We start from the raw sequence: 21685 nt of genomic DNA, 5'->3' as shown, positions 1-21685 counted from the left end.
TTGTCACTGAGAGTGCAGAAAAACAAGACATTATGAAATAAACAGAAGAGAGCAGATGTATCTAATCAAAGCTACTATAAGATACAGAAAATGGAAATCAAAGCATTTCAGCAGAAGAAAATTCCCCCCAAAGCACAAGCACACGGAACCAAACAGATTAAAAATATAACTCAACACCCCAATGTGAATAAAGTTTCCTTAAAGAAGCACTCACAGATGTGAAATTTGCAAATCAGAAATCCAAAATCTTGAAATGGATAAAAATGAAGAAGATGTCAAGTGGGACATTAACACAAAACGAGGAAAGAATTTTTTAAAAACTTAAGATATGTGGACCAAAGTACAAGAAAGACCAAATTCAGTTAAGGACATAAGGGGTATTAAGAAAAGGCATGAGAACAGCCAAGAAAAAATGTAAAACTAAAGACGTTTAAAGAGGAAAAAGTATCAGCTTTATGCTTTGGCAAGATCCCTTGGTTGCCTGTGTTGAGTGGGGGTGAGGAGGGGGGAGCAGGTGGCCAAGGAGGACATTATGAGGCCCAGGTCACCCGGAGGATGCTCTGAAGGACATATGTGTCTGTCACAGATGGCAGAGCCTCATTCTCCTCTAGTCCTCACTCCCCAAACTCAGCCAGGTAACTGCCTTTCTGTTCCCCGAACCTCGGACCTCATTCCGGGCACTGGACAGTCTCTCGGCCCAGACCGCTCTTCCATCAGGTCCCACCTGAGAAGTCACCACCTCCACAAGAATGGCCCTGTCCCCCCCATCTACGGTGGCCCCAGGAACTTCTGGGGTTCTGCTAATGCTCGGTGCCTCCGTCTGGGTGCTGGTTGCACAGGGCACTCACTTTGTGGAAATGAATTCAGTTGTGCATTTGTGATTTGGGCATTGGTGCTTAAAAAAAAGTAAAAAATAAAGCCGCCCCTACCTCCTGCCCCCCGCCCCAATTCTCTTCATCGGGCTACCCCTCCCTAGAGTCTCTTGCTTCTTTCTCTGCTGCGTTGTTTCTTACACACACACACTTCCCCTGGAACGCGAGCTCCAAGAGTGCAGAGACGCACCTGTCACCGTGACAGCTTCCAGAATAGGGTGTGTCATACAGCAGGTACTGGAATACATACACGCAGGTGTCAAGACCGGGTGTGAAGGCCTCGCCCAGCGTTGCCTGCGTGTGGGGGCGGGGCCAGCGGGGGCGCGGACTGAGCCCAGGGCCTCACCTTCCTCTGCATCTTCTCCAGCAGCTTGCTCTTGGCCCTCACTTCCTCCTGGATGGAGTCGTAGACGTTGAGCAGCACCCAGTCCCCGCTGTCCTCGTCTGAGTTCTGCAGGGCCACCACCAACTGCTTCTTGCACTCGTCTGCATACCTCTTCCGCCGCCTGTGCTTCTCCTTCAGGTCCTTGTTCTTGGCCTGCTCCCCGCCGACCACCTGCTGCTCCAACAGCTGCAAGCTGCCCTCATGGAGGAGAAAGCAAACGTGACAAAGTCTGTCGACCACTGAGCACTGGATGTCCAGCCTGATCTCATCGACTCCTTCCAACAACCCCACTTCACAGACACGTAAACTGAGGCCCAGAGAGGTGAAGCTGCTGGCTCGGAATCAGACCCAGCATTCCTGCCAGGTCTCCCTGACTCCAAGCCTGTGTGCTCAGCCACCCAGCTGGTTCTGCCCCACGGGAAGGGCAAGAGTCTCCCTCTGGAGCCAGAGCTGCTCCACCCGCCTCCCGCCTCCTGGGACTGATGGTGCCACCACAGGGCAGGCTCGCGGCCGTGCTCCCAGGCAACCTCAGGGATCAGAATACCCCTGGGTTGTGGAGAATGTTCCATACAGTCAGTACATAATGTTTAATCAGGGAACATTAAGAACAGTTCGTTTTTTTAAATATCTGTATCTAAAATGCTAAAAAAAATGTTTAGAGTTTTGCCTTTAAAAGTACAAATTCGAAATAACTACAAAGGCTCATGTAGAACTCCCTACTCTCTAATAAAGCACCACAGAAGTATTTTAGACTCTGCGTCTTTCCAAAGGGACATAAGGGGAGTATAACTGAAGACGTTCCCAGGATTCATAACAGGATAGGAGATCATGCTCAAGGGAAAGAACAGAACCACGCAAACTGAGCAGCCGGGCCCAGACCCGCTTCAGGCTCAGTGCTCGGCTCAACGGCAGCCAGGATACAGGGGAGTCCCATCCAAGTCACTGCTCTGCTTAAGCCCTTGTAGGGTCCCCATCAGGATGAAGCCCAAGCCCCGGGGGCACATAGGGCCTCCCTGTCTCACCTCCCTCTGCCCCCACCACCCCTAATTCACTCCAGCTTCAACTCAGGGCGGCTGCTTCTCCAAACACCCAGACTGTTTCCACCCCCTGCACCTTTGTGCCACCTTAGGTGTGTCCTGTACCTCAAATGCCACCCCTGAGGCATCTTCGTGCAAACCTTATTCAGGTGTCCCCTCTTCTGAGAAGCCCTCCCCGACCACACTGCAGACCACACCGTGAAAACCGCCACATGTGCCACGTGTTTTCTGTGTGCGTGACACCAAGCTCCCGCCTCTGTAGGCGTCGTCTCATTTGACCCTCACAACAAGCTTCTCGAGATTCTCACTATCACCCACTGCATAGATGAGAAGCTGAGGCACAGAGAGGTTAACCTCAGCCTAGGTGGCAGAGCTGGGAAGCGGTGGAGGCGGACGGGAACCCAGGCACTGACTACACCGAACCTGGTTCTAACTGCTCCAGAACCTGCCTCCCCGGGCCTCGTGTACCTGCCTGCCCCTGGACTGAGAGCCCCTTGAAGGCCAAGGCAACATCCCATCTATGCTTGCATCCTGGTGCCCAGCACGTAGTAGCTGCTCAGTTAATGTTTGAACTGTGGACTGTGGGGCCCAGAAGGGGCTGAACCCCTGGCCGTGGGGCTGACTCTGTCATGGAGGTGAGCCTGACAGTAATCTCATCTACAGAGGTGACAACCAAGGCTCAGAGATGTTAAGCGACTTGCACAAAGCTGCAGAGCAAGTGAGGAAAGCCCGGCCCGCAGGCGCCCCAGGGTGTGTTTGGGGTGGCTTGTCCCTAGGGGGAGCACATCTTCCATCAGGGAGGAACTGGAGGCTCGGCTGGGACCTGAGGAAAGCCTGCATCGTCTGCCCTGAGCTCCTGAAGCCTGCAGGCCTGGCCCCTCAAAAACCAGGCGGGGATCTGGTGGCACCTGTGCTGCTTCGTGAGCAAAGCCTTGCCACCTGGCTGACCCGAGCACCATCCCTGTCCCGCTGCTCCTGGAGAGGATCAGCCACATCAGGAGAAGACCTGGGTGGGGCTCAGGAAGAATCTATGGGCACTTCCACCCCTGCGCGCAGAGCATAGCTCCCTCCCGCCCCACATGGGGTCCCCCCACCCCCCCGGGCTCAGGTGCTTACCGGGCAAGCACCCGCTGCTGGTCCACAGTGGGCAGTAGGTCATCGGTCAGCACTGCCACCTCCATACTGTCCCTTCTCGCAGTTGTCATGGCCAGCAGAGACTGAGGCTGAGCCTCCAAGGCCACCTGGGCTTCACCCTCGGCTCCCACACTGGGCTCTGCTGCCAACACCACCTCCTTGGTCACTCCCGGGCCCAGGTCAACCTCCTGAGCACAAAGAGAAACCCAGGTAGAGGCGGGAGGCCAACACCTGGACACTAGCTCACAGCGGCCTCAATCCCAGACGGGGGCAGCCCGGCCCCTGGCAGTCTGGGACGGATCACTTCTGGCTCGGGCACACCCAGTTATACAAAAATGCACCATTTCCACCAACACCCCCCCAAAACGGTCCCCCAGCTCCCTCTCCCACCCCTCACCATCCAGGCTACACAGGGCAGCCAGCAGGATTTTCTTAAAATATAAATTGATCCTTCACAGCTTCCCATCACATTTGCAGTAAAATCCAGTTCCTTCCATGGGCTGCCGCACCCTCCGTGCCCGCTCCCTGCCTTCTCCCCCCAACCCCATCCATCCTGCCACTCCTCTGACCTCCTTTTCTGTCACTGAGAAAGTCAAGATCTTTCCAACCCCAGGACTCTGACACTTGCTGACCCCTGCTTGGTGATCCCCCCAGCGCCTTCTTCCTGCTTCGGTCCCATCTCAATGTCACCTGCCGGCCGGGGCGTCCCAACCTCCCTGTCTCCCATCTCCTAAGAACCTGCAGCGCCGGCTCCTACCCAGAGATCAGGTCCAGAAGCCGGCAGATGGCTTTCTCTCTCCACAAATGTGGGCAGATTTAAAGCCTTCCTCCCAGTGCCCTTGGCCGGTTGTGTTCTCTGAAGCAGAAGAGAAAACAAGGGTGGGGTCTGAGAGCAGCAGAGCTCAAAACGGGTCCCCCACCCCCGCGGGGGTTCCCTGACGGTGCCTCCGGGGCCCCCAGCCCCTGCTCTGCGGCCCTCGTCCACCGCACATGCTGGGCCTCTATGCTTTAGACAAGGGCTCCATGGCTGAGGACAGTTTGAAAATCTCTGTGGATCAGTGGCCTCTTATTGACAAATCGACAAAAAGAGAGGTGATGGCTCCTCTGATTTGCACGCTGCTTTGAGATGGGGATAAGCTGGGGGAGGGCTGGGGTTGTTGTCCCTGGTTTTTTGGGGGTTTGTTTTTGTTCTTTATTTGTTTATTTATTTGGCTGCACTGGGTCTTAGTTGCGCCCCATGGGATCTTCACTGCCGGGTGCAGGACCTTCATTGCGGCGTGCAGGATCTAGTTCCCCGACTAGGGATCCAACCCAAGCCCCCTGCGTTGGGAGCGCAGAGTCTTAACCACTGGACCACCAGGGAAGTCCCTGTTGTTCCAGTTTTACAAGTGAGGAAACTGAGGCCAGAGAGGGAGGAGACAAGCGGAAGCATCCGGGAAGCATCAGGCCCCTGGAACTGCCCCCGCCCGTCAGTACTCACAGTCCTGGGCAGGAGGTCGTCGGCCACCTCAGCTTCAGACCTGAGGTCACCAGGCTCCAGCAGATCTGTCCGGGAGGGGTGCTTGCAGGAGAACGGGGGCAGGGGGAAGAGGAGTGGTTGGGCCAGAATCATCCTTTGCTGCCCTGCCCTGCCCTGACCTCCCCCTTCAGCTCCCCACCTGCTCACCAACCCCACCACCTCTTCCTGAGGGAAGGAGGGGAGACTAGATGAGGGGGGAGAACAGGGGAGAGAGGAAATGGGGGAGAGAGGAGAGACACTGCTATGTTGCAGGAGCGTTACCTGCATGACCTCACGTGAAGCACGTGTCAGCATCCCCATTTTACAGATGAGGAAACTGAGGCCCAGAAAGGTGACTGGACAAGGTCACACAGCTGAGTGAGTGGTAGAGCTGGGATCTGAGCCCAGGTCTGATTCAAAGGCCTGTGGTCTTTATACCCACACAATCACACACACACGGGGAGGGAAGGGAAGGGAAGGACAAAGGAGAGAAGAGAGAAAAAAAGATTTTTAAACATAAAAACAGAGGGTTGAAGAGGGAGAAGGCACTGGACAAAGGGGCAGGATGGAGGAAGAGCAGCATCTCAGGATTCCTGGGTAGCCCCTGAAAGGTAGCTGGATTCTCACAGAAACCCCTCCCCGACAAGAGCATGAGGGTTGACCAAGGCCACCTCCAGCTCTTTCAGGCCTGGAGCTCAGTGTAACCACAGCAACCAGCAAACTCCCTGCACAGATGTCCCTCCGTCAGCAAAACAGGTGCCCAGCTGGCATCGCCTGGGATCTCAATCCCAACCTTCCTACTGATTTACAGAGCACTAGACAGAGCCTCTCTTTCCCAGACCCCTGAACAGCTGAGCTGTCGCCACGCCAGAGCCACCGCAGAGATGGTGCCAGCGGTGCCGGAGCGGCAGAGGTTAGACGTCTGCACATGCCCAATGACCTCTGTGCGCCAGCTGAGCTCTGCCCCCATGGCATCCTGCATGACATCAGCTACCTGCGTGGTGACCTTGGGTATGTCCGCCTGGGGCACGTCCAGCCTGGCCACCGTGGAGGAGAGCCTGGCCAGCTTGGCTTCCACGGCCAATGGGTTGTGCAGGCCCGGAAGTAGCTCCAGGGCCCTCAGGTGGGGCTCTTCTCCCTGGAGGAAGGGCTCCTCCTCCCACAGGGGCTCCGTGGCCTCCCGGCTGACATCCTCATCTAGGAAGTGTCCACTCGGGGCCTCCACCTTGGGCACAGGGACCTCCAGGCTGGAGGGCTCCCTGGGCCCAGGGAAAGCCATGGAGATGAAATTTTCTTCGAGCGTGGAAGACTCATCAAACCCAAGAGCAACCTCTGACTTGGAGGCCTCCACCTTGGGCAGTTTCTCAGACCTGGAAGAAACCTCAGTCTTGAAGACACCCTCACTGGGCAGGGTGTCAGCCATGGAGTAGACCTCGGGTTTCACGGCCATCTTGTACTGGAAAGTAGGTGAGTACTCAGAACTGCTGGCGAACTCAGCCCTGGACGTGACCTCGGCCTTGTAGAGGACTTCTGCCTTCAGGACAGCCTCTGCAAATAGAGACCTTCCTTTAGCTTTTTATAGGGTGGACAGGCAGGACCCTTCCCTGGAAGCTGGCCCCAAGCTCACCATCTCCAAGAGACCAGCTTAAGAGTCAGAGCCTCCCAGGCCCCTAAATACTGGCTTCGCATCTCTGCCCGTCTGCGCAGCAGAACTCGAGCCCTGTCTCCTCCTACCTCTTCCAGGAAGCCTTCCCTGACCAGCTCCATGATCTTTCCATTCTCTGACCTCCCCAGCCAGCCATCAAGTGCTGGGCTCTTACCACTCTGCCTTGGGTCTGCTCTTAATACATAAACTGACTTCCCTGCAGGTATTATTGTCTCCAAGGCAGAGAGCTCCCAATCAGCAGATTCCACTCCCAAGACCCTCAGGGGCCTCGCCGGGGTCTCAGGGCCCTTGTCCACAGGATAAGCTAGAGCCATGGGATATAATGAATGCTGTAGACGGATATTAGCGAGACCAAATAAAATCCCTTGGAGGCCTGATATTCAAAGTGGACTGGAGGGAACACTTCCAAGGACAGAAAGTGCTAGACTCTGCCCTTCCCTCTTCTTCCAGGTCTACACCCAGAGCGGCATCTCCCTGCCATCTGGGATGGCAGATGATTGCACAGACCTCCTGCTCCCGGCTCGTGGGCAGTAGACCAGCTCCTTTACATCCCAGCCTCTTCTTTGTCACCGTGTCCTGGGCTCCCCTGAGAGAGCCCTGATGTCCCCTTTGCTGAAAGAGACATCCACTCCCTGGCTCATGGCCTGAACCTCTCCAAGCCTGAGTCTGCACACCTGCAATGTGAGGATGCGGTGAGTCCCAACTCACTGAGGGAGTTCGGGAGAAGCACCTACCTACCCAGTACCTGGCACACGTGATGCCCAGTAAATGGTACCAGTGATATGAACATATCGTCATCATTACGAGGTGGATGTTATAGTGACTGAGTATAGTATTTGAGTATTAGGAAGTCTTGGGCTGCCTGGCAGCACAGGTGTCTGAAAGATACTGGTGGGATGGAACGTTCTAGAATGTCAAATAGAAGATAAAAATTTCCAGGAAGGTAAAAGTTCTTGCTGATGATTAAATGCTTATTTGGGGATGTGGTTGCTTTGGTAACAAATGGTCTCAAATGTGAAAAGAGACTGTAGAAAATGTAGAAACTGGGGGAAAGGACTTACCCATAAAACATGGGTGATATGTTATAGCTCTAAGTCAACCTTGGGCGGCGATCCAGCCTGTGGCCAAGGCATCACGAGGCAGTGCTGTGGGTAAGAATACTGGCTCTGGAATCAGACTGCTGGGTTCAAGTCCTGGCTCCACTTTACCAGCTGTGTGACCATGGGCAAGTTACTTACCCTCTCTGGGCCTCAGTTTCCTCATCTACAAAGTGAGGGTGACTGTGGTGCCTGCCTTGCTGGGCTGTTGTGAGGACTAAATAGAACTGAGCCTGGTGCATGGAAAGTGCTCTATGATGCCAGTCAGTGGGGTGAGGAGGAGAGCAGGCTGGCCTCCCTCCCGACGGCTGGTGGGGCGGGGCCCACCTGTCTCCTTGCGCAGGTTCTCCTCCAGCGTGGACAGCTTCACGTCGTACGAGCTGCGCAGGGCGGTGATGTCCTCCTCCAGCCGGGCCCTGGACTGCTGCTCTGCCTCATAGTCGGCCCTCAGCCGGGCCAGGCGCTCTTCGTACTCCTGGCAGAGGCAGGGGGATAGCAAGAGGGGCAGCATTTTACCCCCACTTCCAAATGCAGCTTTCAGTAATCCTCTTGTGTCATTCAAACAATCCAGGAAACACAAATAAGCCAAAAGAACAAAATTAAAATTACCTCCTCAACACTAGGATGATTCCTGGCTGGTGAAGACCCTTCTGCACTTTCCTCTATACACTTTTTTTTTTTTTTTTTTTTTTTTTTGCGGTACATGGACCTCTCACTGTTGTGGCCTCTCCCGTTATGGAGCACAGGCTCCGGACGTGCAGGCTCAGCGGCCATGGCTCACGGGCCCAGCCGCTCCGCGGCAGGTGGGATCTTCCTGGACCGGGGCACGAACCCGTGTCCCCTGCATCGGCAGGCGGACTCTCAACCACTGCGCCACCAGGGAAGCCCACTCTATATATTTTTAACGGGCTAATAATATGCGTATCTGTCTGTAATCTATTTTTTCCACAGAGCAATAGATCATGAACACCTCTCTGCATCAACAAATATGTTTTAACCAAAATAGTCCTCAAGCCATCAAAGACGAGATGTATTTTTTTTTTTTTTTTTTTTTTTTTTTTTTTTTTTTTTTTTCTTTTTGTGGTATGCGGGCCTCTCACTGTTGTGGCCTCTCCCGTTGCGGAGCACAGGCTCCGGACGTGCAGGCCCAGCGGCCATGGCTCACGGGCCCAGCCGCTCCGCGGCATATGGGATCCTCCCAGACCGGGGCACGAACCCGTATCCCCTGCATCGGCAGGCGGACTCTCAACCACTGCGCCACCAGGGAGGCCCACGAGATGTATTTTTAATGCATCTGCTTCTCTCTCCATCTTTGCCATCAGCACTAGCTCTCTTCCGGACCTGGTTCCCCACCTCCACTCTTGCTCCAAACCTTTCTCCACGTGGCAGCTACGCATCCATAGATCATGTTTCAATGGCTTCCCATGTTGGAGGATAAAAATCTAACCTCCTCCACTTGACCTCCAGCCCCCAGTGATCTGGACAGCCCACCCCATCTTTGCCACTCTTGGGCACGCCAGGCGCTTTCCACTCCTAGACACGCCCACTCCCCCCCAGGCCCCCACCCCGCCAGCCTCAGGGCCTTTGCCCTCACTGCCTGGCAAGCTCGTCCCTTCAGGCCTCGGCTTGGTAACAACCTCTCAGAGAGGCCTTCCCTGGTTACCCTCTCAGAAGATCGCCACCACCGCTCTCTGTCACTTCGCTTATTTCTTCTTAGCCTGGATCATAAGTTCCATCATTCTCTGCATTTGTTTGACTAAAGATTAACCGTCCAGCTTCCTTGCAGCCTTGGTGCCGCTGAGCAGAGAGGAGGGACTCGGGGCAATCGCTGCTGAATCAGCAAGTGCATGAAGCAGAACTGCTAGGCAGGCTATTCAGGTGTCTGATATGCGTCCCCCACAGGGAGGGCTGGGCCTTTAGGAACTAATGTTCATCTGTGACCTGCTGTCTTCTGGAGCTGCTCCTGACAGAGGGGCCTGCAGCGGCAGTAAGCCAGAGGGGTGGGACGGGGTTAAAGATGGGAGAGTCCCTGCACACACCCACCCCTCCAGATCCCCCAGAAGTACAGAACCAGCACAGACTCCTACAACAGCACAGACAGCAACAGCACAGACGGCAAGACCTGGGCTCTCGGGGTGGAAGAGGAGACAGACCACCATTAGAATTTAACGTTTTCTGGGACTTCCCTGCTAGTCCGGTGGTTAAGACTCTGCGCTCCCAATGCAGGGGGCCTGGATTCGATCCCTGGTTAGGGAACTAGATCCCTCAGGCCTCAACTAAAGAGCCCACGTGCTGCAACTAAAGATCCCACATGTGGCAACGAAGATCCTGTGTGCCGCAGCTAAGACCCGGCGCAGCCAAATAAATAAATATATTTTTTAAATGTAACGGTTTATGCAGCACAGTTGAGATGCATTGAGCCTCAGGGCAATACCTGCAACGTTACTGAGACCCAGGGAGGGTCCAGACTTGCCCAGAACCACGCAGCTCTCTGATGGCCTCATGGAGACCTGTAGCCCACGCCCCGTCTGCTTTCTCCTGCCCCTGCCCCCGCCCTCGCCTTCCTCCTCATCCAGCTGGGATCCCAGGGCCCAGCACTACATCCATCCCTCAGCAAGCACCCCTGACTCCCTCACTTCAGCACCCTCCCCTACTCTCTCCAGCACAGCCCTGACCCCAGTTAAACCCAAGCCTAGGCCCAGTGGCACCTACACCCCCGCAAGACCTGGCTGGAGATGCACACGTGGGCCTGCACACACGGACCTGCGCACTCGCACACACGGCAGCGCCGGCTTCCTTTCTCACCTGTAAATGTGTGACCCCGAATCTCAGAAGGACCTCTAAGTGGTGTCCCACCCTTTCCTAGTCCTTCCACCTTCCCTCTCTCCGAAACCCTCCGCTCCCCCCATTTCCTGGCTGGTCCTCCACAGAGAGCCCTGAAGCGGGCAGAGGTGAACTCCCTCACCCTCCCTCTGCCCGAAAGCTCTGTGTCCTCTTGTGATGGAGGACAAACCATCCAAAGCTGAACCCCTCACAGGAGGACTCTGCTCTTTCAGTCCCCCTCCCTCCTATATCTCGGACTTCTCCCTCAGCACTAGATCATTCCCCACAATCCACAAAACATGCTCTACTACTTCCTTTTTTTTTTTTTTGCCACACCATGTAGCTTGCGAGATCTTAGTTCCCCAACCAGGGCTCCAACCCAGGCCCTGGCAGTGGAATCCTAACCACTGGACCACCAGGGAATTCCCATGCTACTTCCAATATTAAAAACAATAAAACTCGGCCTTGGGCCCACCTGCGCCTCTGGCTCCAGCGCCCAGCGCCTAGTAGGTGCCCAGAAAATGCTTGTTGATGACTGAATGGGGTAGGGGGGCTAGAGCGCAAACCCAGACCTCCGAGCCCCGGCTGGCACCTGTTACACAGCCCAGCCTCTTCCAGCAGCAGGAAAGCCGCCTTATACCCCCTCTAGAGGTGAGGAAACAGGCTTGGAGAGCTTAAACAACCTGCCCGGGCACAGAGCCTGTAAGAACTGGACTCACAGAATGTAAAAGCTGGATGAGCCCTAGGAATCTTCTAGTCCAAATCCCCTGGTGCAGCTAGAGACGGAAGCCCACGGAGTCAAAGCTGCAGCCCATGGCTGAGCCGACTCCTGGCCCGGCACCCTGTCTGTTACACATGGGGGCCACCTCCCTCATCCTCAGCATCCTGACTGGTTCAGGAATGGAAAGGAAAGCACAGTCTAGGCACACAGAGAGTCTTAAGTGAAAGAACAAATGGGAGGACAGACCCCCTCAACACTTCCTCTGAGTGTGGCTCACAGAAGAAACTCCAGGGACATAAAATAGACTTGGTGGTGGCAGCCCCAGGGGACAGCGGTCTGACACAGCGTCCACTAGGCTGCCCTTGAGGAGGAGGCAGGTGACCCCCATCCCCAGAGCAGAAGGACCCTCCAATCACTGGCTACTCCAGCAGCCGGCCCAGAACAGCATTCTTCTTCCTTATGACCACTAGGGGGCGAGAGCGCCCTGCATATCACACAGCCAGGATGCCCACCCGCCCAACCTGGCTTCCTCAAGGAAGAGGCTTCCATCCCAGCCCCAGGCCAGGCCCCATGCCCCACGCCCCCCTTCCCCGTACTGCTTTGTGACCAACGTCCACCTGTCCCTACGAGATTCCAAAACACACCCTGAAGTGCAATCTCTCTCATCCTGTGGGCTTGTGCTCAGCCATCCCCAAAGGCCCCCTCCTCCCAGGACCTCCCCACCCCACCCTGCCCGGGGAGCCAGGCCCAGGGCTCCAGAGCTAGCCTGCCCCTGCCCCTGCCCCAGGAGCTCCCAGAGCAGTAGAGAAAAAGGCAGAATTAGTGGCTGAGTCCCCAGAACCTTGACGGGGCCTGGATGGGGCCGTCCAGGAGCTACAGTTGAGCCTCTCCCCAAACAGTAAAAGCCTCCACCTGTCATGGGCAGCCCTTGGGGGCTCTTTGGTCGATTTCTCCCAGCCCTCCAGCCCACAGGACTGAGATTCCCCCAGGCCTTACCCGGTCTGCCTCCCAGAGGCTGGGCCTCAGGCCCCCGTAGCCTGCCCAGGCTTCTGGGGGCCCCAGGGCTGCTTCCATCTGAGGTCATAGCTGAGTGGCAGAGGCCCAGCTGCAGACACGTCCAGGCCCCAGTCTCCGCAGAGCTGTCCTTCCCTGGCATTAGGTTTTCCACCAGGAAGAAGCCAGTGCCCTACTTAAAGGGACCATCGAATGCCAAACCCCACCACATGCTCAGGTCTCAGAATGCAGCCCTCAAATGGCAGAAACCTCCGGAAATCAACAGAGACTGGAGTCAGGACGGAGCCTAAGCCAGGGGTAGGAGGCGCTGCGTGTCTGGCTGTGTAAGTGCCCCTGGGGTCAGCTCCGCATCTGTATATCAGGGTGCTACCTACCCTGCTGGGTCCCAGTGTGCTGGAAACCACAGTTGTGGGAGGACCCAGGTGCCCCGAGGTGACAGCTTTTGCTGGGGGGCTAACGCCCCACTTATCCACCGGCCAAGTCAAATGGGTGCCCAGGGGTCCCCACGGCCCACTCAGGCTGCCTGCTCTCAGCCCAGAGCCCTTCCACCCTGCCCTCTTCGCCGAGGCACTGGCCGTCCCTACCGCCAGGGATGCCCTCTCCACTGCCATCAACCCACAGCCAGCCCTTCATGCAGTACAGACGAGAGATGGCGCCCCTGCAGACGCCCACAGCCCTCTCTGTTCTGCGCACAGAGGCACCGACAGGGGACGGACTGTACTCTGGAGTCAGGAAACCGAGTTCAAATCCCGGCTTAGACTCTCCTTAGCTGTGTGACCTTGGGCAGGTCATGGCACCTCCCTGAGCCTCAGCTTTCTGAGCTCCACAGGGAGATTGGAGTACCAACCCCAACGTGATGGTGGCAGGGAAATGGTATCTGTTCTGGAGACGGTCTCCGGCTGGGCCCCACCTGCCCAGGGCCTCACCTCCCGGATCAGCTGCTTCTCGGCCTCCGTGTCGTGCTGGATCACAGATGGGGGCAACAGCTTTTCTTCAATCTGGACGGGGTTTGGGGGAACCTGATTGTTCAGCAGGGCTGGGAGAAAAGCAGAAATGAGGGGCTGAGACCAAGGTGCACATGGTTTGCAGGAACTAAGCAAAAATCCGTAAAAAGGCAACTGCGTGCTCATTCAAAAAAGACCTCAAAGTACTGAACTTATTTCAAGCATGTCTCTGTATAAGATGCTCATATACTCATCCAACAAGTATTTCTTGAGCACCTACAGGTTCCAGGGCCTGGGGGGTTGGCACTAAACAAAACAGACAAGACTCCACACACACATTGTTTTCAACTGGGGGAGAAAGGTAAGCAAAATGCATAACATGTTAACAAGGTGATATTTTCTAAGAGAAGGAAAGCAGGGAGGGTGCTGAGAAATAAGGGTCAGGGGGAAGGGCTGCAATTTTAACAGTGTGGACAGGAAAGACCTCTTAGACAAGGTGGAAGGAAAGCAGTTACTTGAAGGAAGTGAGGGAGTGGGGTGGGCAGAGATCCTGGGGACAGACAGAAGGGAATGGTGAGTGCAAAGGTCCTGTGGCAGGCAGGGGCTGTGACTGTTCCAGAAACAGCTGGGAGGCCACTGAGGCTGGAGCAGAGTGAGCGAAGGAGAGTACGAGCGCAGAGCAGGTCAGAGAGGGAAACTTGCAAGCCGTGGCGAGGGCTTTAGCTTCAACTCTGGGTTAAACCGGGCCATTGGAGGGTTTGGGCAGGGCAGTGAAAGGACTTGTATTTGAACAGGAGCTCCCTGGTTGCTGTGTGGAGAATGTACTGGGGGGACAATGGCACAGATTCTGGACCTGCTTTAAAGGTAGAGACAACAGGATCTACCGCTGGATTGGATTGAGGTTTGAGCAAAAGTGAGAAGCCCAGGATGACCCCAAGGTTTCTGGCTTGAACATCTGGCAGGAGAGAGGTGTCACTGGCTGGGGACAGCTGCAGGACAAGCAGGTCTGGGAAAGGTCGAGAGTTCAGTGTCCAATGTGTTAAGTTTGGAATGACAATTAGATAGATGGCCAGATGGCCAAGTCTGGAAATCAGACGACATGGTTTATCAATCAGGTTTGGGTTTTATTTCCTGGTATTTTTGACATCCTGGGGGACTTGATGGCCAGGAAGAGACTGCCCCTCCCAGGGCCAGCCAATTCCTAGAGGGAGTAAACAGCTTGTCCGGAGCCCCCCTTTCATATGCAAACCAGCCAATTCCGAGTCCACACCCACCTCTATCTAACTCTTCCACACAGCCAGTATTTCTCTTGCCCAAAGTCAACCTGGGCCAGGACCAGGCAAGCAGGGACAGCCCTTATGCCCCAATCCTGCCGGGCTTACTCAAGCTAGCCAGTCCTGAGCTGTTTTTCCTGCACGGCTGTGTCTTTCCACCAAAACCCCGATAAAGGCTCTGGCCCGGGCTGTCCCTCGCTCCTCTCTGCCTCCTGACCCACACTGGTGCTTCCCCCTGTGGCCCTGAATGGCTTGCCTCTCATTTCCAGGGTAACTGAGTAACATTACCCTTTCTTTCAATGACATTGACCTCTCTGTGTCATCACTCAGTCACCTTTATAAATTAAGACCTGGACATGTATCACACAGCCAGGCTGGGGGTCCACATGTGAGAATCATGAGCACGGAGGTGGTGTTTAAAGATGTGAGACCAGAGCTTCCCTGGTGGTGCAGTGATTAAGAATCCGCCTGCCAATGCAGGGGACACGGGTTCGAGCCCTGGTCCGGGAAGATCCCACATGCTGTGGAGCAACTAAGCCCGTGCACCACAGCTACTGAGCCTGCGCTCTAGAGCCCGCGAGCCACAACCACTGAGCCCACCTGCTACAGCTACTGAAGCCCATGCGCCTAGAGCGCCTAGGCGTGCCTAGAGCCCACAACAAGAGAAGCCACCGCAATGAGAAGCCCGCGCACCGCAACCAAGAGTAGCCCCCGCTCACCGCAACTAGAGAAAGCCTGCACGCAGCAACGCAGACCCAATGCAGCCAAAAATAAATAAATAAAATAAATTTATAAAAATTAATAATAATAAAAAAATAAAGACATGAGACCAGTAGAGCCCACCTTAGGAGTGTAGAGAGAGAAAAGGCTAGAGGACCGGCCCTGGGACAGCCTGACATCAGGAGGTTAGGGATGGAGAGACTCGCACAAGGGAGCTGAGAAGGAGCGGCCGCGGAGGCAGGAGGACTAGGAGAAAGGGCACCCAGGAAGCAAGGGTTTCAAGGAGAAGGGAAGGGATCACCTGAGTCAGCTGATGCTAAGAGGACAGCTGAGGCCTCCTGAGGACCGATCACTGGATTTAACAACCAGGAGGGCATCCATGACAAGCGCAGCTTCAGTGGGATGGGGGCGCAGGGCCTGCCTGGACTAGGGGCACGAGAGCAGAGCATGGAGGGCCAGTGAAAACAGACAAATGTTTCCAGTTCTGCTGAAAGTGGGGAGAGGGAAATATGCCAACGACCAGAGGGAGAACTAGGGCTGAGAGGGCAGCGGCTCACAGTAATGCCCGTGGTGGAAACACCTGGAGCTTTGAGTCAGGCACGCCTGGTGTCAAGACCCAACTATAAAGTTAAAGCATCCGGTGTCGTCTGTTGAGCCTTACGTGCCAGGCTCCGTGCTGAGCCCACACGTGAATCATCTCGTGCAATCCTCTCAACCACCCCACAGCAGTAACAAGGCAGGTGCTGTCATTATCTCCACTTTACAGATGAGAACGTTGAGGCTCAGGGGGGCTAAGTTGCTTCCCCGAGGAGCCAGGATGTGAACTGGTGATTACTGCCCTGATCTCAGCTCTCTGCCTGCCCTGTATCCGTCATTTCAGCTTGCTGGGCTCCATGCTCCAAATCCAGGAAGAGGGGATGCTAAGAGTCCTTACCCCACAAGGCTGCCGTGATAACCATGGGAAGTCCGCAGGCATGTCAGCTGCTGGGTCAGGGGAGCCACCGGCAGAGCAGCCCCAACTCCCTCCTGGTACCTCTCGCCATTCCTCCATCTAGCTTCCCCTCACTGATCGGGGGTTGCTAAGCAAGGTCAGGGGTGGGACAGGAGGGAAAGAGGAGGAAGGCAGATTGCCCAAGTGGAACCCCTCACAGTGGTGTTCAAGGGCCTCTGCACTCCAGTCCCGGCCAACCCCTACATAGCCATCTCCCACCACCCGAGCCGCCAGGCAGTCGGCAGAACACCTGTGGGTCCCCAAACAGACCTTAGAGCTTTGTGCATCTCTGCACAGACTGACCACTCTCATCCTATCTAACAGGAGACTTCTCATCCCCCAAGACTCTGTTCAATCACCCCTTCTCCTCTGTGAAGCCTTCCCTGACTGACCACACCCTACCCCCAGACAGCCTTGGCCACACTCTCCCTTCTGCCCTGCAGCGCCCTGTACAGCTCTCTGCACCAGATGCATACGATGCTCTGCTGGAGTGTCTTTCCTCCCCCAGGGAAACCAGGTACACCCATGAGGCAGAGCCTGGATCTGATTCATCTCTGTGTCCCCATGCCCAGCACAGGTCCACACACAGAGCAGGTATGAATGGATGGGGGCGGGGTGAGAGGAAAGATAGATAAAAGGATGGATGACAGGACGGAGTGAACGAGTAGGTGGACATGTGGACGGTAGGATGGATGGGTGGGTGGATGGATAAACAATGGAGTGGGTGGGAGGACAGGTGGGTTGAATGGATGGGTGGATGGATGGGTAGGTGGATGGATGCGTGGGTAGGTGGATGGATGGGTAGATGGATGGATGCCTGGGTGGATGGATGGATGCCTGGGTGGATGAGTAGATCAACGGGTGTGTAGAATGGATGGATAGAGAGGAAGGTGGGTGGGGAGGTGGATGAACGGGACAGATGGACTCAGGCTCTTTAGTGCTCCCTTCTCCCAAGGGATTCTCAGATAAAGAAAACTCTGGAGTCCCTTGGTTACAAGGACACTGCAGGCCCATGCTCCAGGTATAGATTTCTACCTGCCAGATGACAGCCAAACACCTGGGTGTGAGAGCAGTCATCACAAGGTGCCTAACTGGGAGTGGGCGTGTGTGATGGGGGAGGGTGAGTCACCTAGCTGCTAAGCAGCACAGTGTCACGACGCTGCCATGGAGACAGCAGGCGGACAGGAGGGAGGACGGGTGTGCAGCCTAGAGGCAGGGAACGGGGGACAGAGCCTCCAGCTGATGGGACAGGCCAGGCAGACGGGCCTCATGCTGGGTCATCGGCGAGCAGAAACCATCTGGGCCGTCACCAACCAGGGCTCTCCCCGGCTATTCAAAAATCTATGCTCAGGGGCTTCCCTGGTGGCGCGGTGGTTGGGAGTCCGCCTGCCGATGCAGGGGACGCAGGTTCGTGCCCCGGTCCGGGAGGATCCCACATGCCGCGGAGTGGCTGGGCCCGTGAGCCATGGCCGCTGAGCCTGCACGTCCAGAGTCTGTGCTCCGCAACGGGAGAGGCCACAACAGTGAGAGGCCCGCGTACCGCAAAAAAAAAAAAAAAAAAAAATCTATGCTCACGTGAAGTTGCGAGGAGGTGGGACATTGCTTCCATGCCCCGGAAGACAAAGGGAGAGGGCCTTTTTCGTCCCGGGCCCTCCCTTCTGCTCCCTCCCCCTGCCGCCCACCTGACAGGTTGCTGGGGCCCATCTGCTGAGCCAGAATCGCCTTGAGCTTCTTGATCTCCTCCTGGTACTCGCGCAGGAGGGCATCCTTGGGGTCCTCGTTGATGCGAGGCTTGTTCTTGATGTTCTTGGCTCGGTTGGCATAGCGCAGCGTGCTGAGGGTCTCGTCGTAGTTGTCGTCAGCGGGCGACAGGCAGGCCACCATCAGCGTCTTGGTGTTGCCTCCCAGCGAGTCCTGCAGCAGCCGTGTCAGTTTCGAGTCCCGGTAGGGGATGTGTTTGCAGCGCCCGTCCACCAGGGCCGAGATGACGTTGCCCAGCGCCGACAGCGACAGGTTGATCTTGGTGGCCTCCCTGAGCCGCTCCCCCGTGGCACCCGTCTTGGACTGCCGCTCGCTGCCTGCCAGGTCCACCAGGTTTAGCTTGCCTGCCCGGAGGTGGTCCTTGCCCCGCTCATCTGCAGACAGACCAGGCAGAGGGGTGAGGGCCCTGGGGCGAGCCCCCACGGCAAGGAGGCCCTGGGTGCTCCCCACCCACCGAGGGTCTCATCTCAGCTGCACAGGAGCCCCGTGGAGGGGGTGCTAGGATTGTGCCATTACAGATGAGAAAAGTGAAGCTCAGAAAGGGCATTTAACATGCCTAAGGTCACACAGCTTCCAGGAGCAGAAGCCAGGGCCAACTGACTCCAGGGAGCAGGGGCTGGGAGGTACAGGCTGCTCTCTGAGTGTGGCAGGATTTCTTACGGCTACTGAGACAGCTCTTACAGATTCCTTGTGAGGCAACGGCGGGGCGGGGCGGGGTGGGGGCAGTGGGCGGCAGTGAGGGGATATGACTGGGTCACCAGGGAGCTGAATCCTTCAATGCAAAAAACATCGGCTTTGGGGCTTCCCTGGTGGCGCAGTGGTTGAGAGTCCGCCTGCCGATGCAGGGGACATGGGTTCGTGCCCTGGTCCGGGAGGATCCCACATGCCGCGGAGCGGCTGGGCCCGTGAGCCATGGCCGCTGAGCCTGCGTGTCCGGAGCCTGCGCTCCGCAACGGGAGAGGCCACAACAGTGAGAGGCCCGCGTACCCGGGAAAAAAAAAAACGGCTTTGGAGAGCCTTGGACCCAGTTCCCATCCAAGTCTTGCCTCCTACTTGCTGTGTGACCTTGGCAAAGCCACACACCTCTCTGACCCTCAGTTCTCACATCAACAAAATGAGACTAACGATAGCTCCCCAGCGCCGCTGGTTGTTAGAAGGAGTAAACGGACAGCACACTTGTACGGAGTCCACACAGGGCCCAGCACACAGCAGGGATTCGTTTGCCCTGAGAACAAGCCCAGTTCTGCAGCAACTGCAGCTGTGCTGGCAGGGTAGCCCCGTGTGCTGGGGGTGATGGGAGCTGGGCACTGGCTGGGAGCAGGGGCCCGGAGCACGGGTTTTGAAGGCGGAGACCTGAGGGATCCGATCTTGATTCTATCCCTCGGCAGCTGTGGAACTCAGGGAAATTAACTCTGAGCCTCGGCCTTCTCTTAGTAACACGGGAATCTAAGACCCACCCTGAGGGCTGCTGTGAGGATTACACAGAGATCACGGGCGTGAGCGGCTTGGGGTTATGCCTGGCACACAGCAAGTGCTCCTTAAATGACAGCTTGTGGCTCTTGATACTATTAATAATTCTTACTGTCACCAGAGGACATGGTAAACGGTTCCAAATGAAATAGGGTGGAGGAGCAGGGGCTTCCTCCTTAGTTTCCTGCTGGTTGAAACCAGAATTGGCCTGGTTTTGCCCATGAGCACAGCTACCTGGAGTAAAAAGGTCTGGCTGGCACCCAGTGGAAGCTTGGACATGCAAGGGGCTTGATTCTTTGGGCTAGTTTTTTCTTAAGGAGCAGCAGGAAGGAGGGACTTGGAAATGCCCTTTTGGAAAGCTCTTTGCAGAATGTACCAGGAGCCTTAAACAGGTTTGTACCCTTGCCCCAGGAGGCCTGCTCCAGGGAATCTAATCTGAGGAGATGACTCTAAAAGCAGAAAAGGGGACTTCCCTGGTGGCAGAGTGGTTAAGAATCCGCCTGCCAATGCAGGGGACACAGGTTCAATCCCTGGTCCAGGAAGATCCCACATGCCACGGAGCAACTAAGACCGTGTGCCACAACTACTGAGCCTGCACTCTAGAACTTGCAAGCCACAACTACTGAAGCCCGCGCCTAAAGCCCGTGCTCTGCAGCAAGAGAAGCCACCGCAGTGAGAAGCCTGCGCACCGCAACAAAGAGTAGCCCGCGCACCGCAACTAGAGAAAGCCCGTGTGCAGCAAGGAAGACCCAACGCAGCCAAAAATAAATAAATAAATAAAATTTTAACAATAAATAAATAAATAAAAGCAGAAAAGGCTTTGTGCACAAAGATGTTCATCATGGCATTATTTACAACACTGAGAAACCGGAAACAGCATTAAGAGCTAGTAGAGGGCTGGGTAGAGGAGGGCGCTGACTGATGCAAGGTCCTTCGGCCACCTCCCATGGTCAGGAAGACATGGCAGGAACGATGGGGGAACATTCTCAGGGACGGCATGGGAAATGAAACACGGGGAAGAAACTTTATATAGAGCAGAAGATTTCAAGTGTGTTTAAAATTTGCACAGGGAAAAAAAAGGATTAAAAGAACATATGCTTAAATGTTAACAGTTGGTTGTTTATGAGTAATTTCCCCTACCTTTCTCTAACTCCTAAATATCTTTATTGAACTTATTTTATAATGGAAATAAAAAACACCTTTAAAATTTTTAAAAAGCCTGTTTGCAGGCAGCCTGCCTCATCCTTCAAACCCATCTGCAGAGACCAAGAGGCACCCCACAGGGCCACTCTCTCCTCCTCCCTCCTGATCTGTCCTCTCAGGCCCTAGTCCCTGCCCCCACCTACAGCATCATCATATGAGGATGTGATCACACCACCCGCCCTCCCCGTATCATCACCCCTGGGGGAGACTCTGACCCAGCCAGCACCAGGGGGTTGGCCTGGAGCCAGGTCACCACACAGGTGGGCAGTGTGCTGCTGGGGGTTCCGTCAACCCAGGCCTTGACCTTGGGCTGGGATCTCTCCACAGTTATGTTCCTAGTTGGGCTGAGGCTGCTTCCTGCTCCACTGCTCTCCGGAGTTCTGTTTGTGATGAACCACAAACTTGGAGGCAGCTGCAGTGTTAGTGGGAAAAACCCAGATGTCAGAGAAACCTGGGTTCAAATCCCAGCTCTACCACTTAGCAGTTAAGCGGTACCTTGAAGCACTTAAGTAAGACCTTGAACAAGCAGGTCACTTGACCTCTCAGAGCCTCCGTTTCCTCATCTGTTAATGGGAATTATAATGCCTGCATTTAGGCCTGTTGTGGGCTTTAAATAGAATGAGGTGTGTAAAGGACTCAGCACAGCATCTACAGGTGCCCTGAAATAAACGAGTTCCTTTCCTTCTTCTTCTCTTTCTCAGTAACTCTTCCAGAAATGTAGGAAGAGTGAGATGGCTTTGGAGTAGAGAATGCTAAAGAAAGAGAAGAATCCAAAAGTTCTGGGTGGCACACACTCTGGGGGCAGACCCCTGGGATAGAGGCCCAGCTCAAAGACTTTCTAGTTGTGTGACCGCGATTTCCTCATCTGTAAAATGGGGATGATATGAGTATCCACCTCATGGGGTTGCTGGAAGCAGCAAATGAGCTAATGCAAATACATTGCATGGCACGTAGTAAGTGCTCAATGGTAGCTACCAGTATTATTATTGTTGTTGTTGATGAAGCTGTTTATCCTGGAAACGTGGGTCCTGGCACAGGGACAGTCCTCTTGTGTTTCCTCCAGGCGACGCCAGCA

At 55.4% G+C, this 21685-nt stretch overlaps 1 protein-coding gene across 3 annotated transcripts in view; it reads right to left on the bottom strand.

Annotated features, from left to right (window-relative positions):
* Positions 1–21685, bottom strand: part of KIF17 (kinesin family member 17) — a gene marked incomplete at its 5' end in the record, with an annotated part of 47978 nt that overhangs the window by 13271 nt on the left and 13022 nt on the right. For 2 of the 3 annotated variants that reach the window (XM_081224489.1, XM_081224490.1), the window contains 7 exons: positions 1219–1450; positions 3411–3616; positions 4909–4989; positions 5921–6474; positions 8017–8164; positions 13174–13283; positions 17859–18311. In XM_081224489.1, the coding sequence (XP_081080615.1) occupies positions 1219–1450; positions 3411–3616; positions 4909–4989; positions 5921–6474; positions 8017–8164; positions 13174–13283; positions 17859–18311 (1784 nt within the window). Of the gene's footprint in view, positions 1–1218; positions 1451–3410; positions 3617–4185; positions 4285–4908; positions 4990–5920; positions 6475–8016; positions 8165–13173; positions 13284–17858; positions 18312–21685 lie in introns of all 3 variants that reach the window. The other variant, XM_081224488.1, reaches the window with a different exon arrangement.

Source organism: Mesoplodon bidens (assembly GCF_964165515.1).
Source record: "Mesoplodon bidens genome assembly, chromosome: 2".
NCBI classification, from domain to species: Eukaryota; Metazoa; Chordata; class Mammalia; order Artiodactyla; family Ziphiidae; genus Mesoplodon; species Mesoplodon bidens.
The sequence above is the reverse complement of the archived record's forward strand: the minus strand, read 5'-3'. Positions and strand labels throughout refer to the sequence as shown.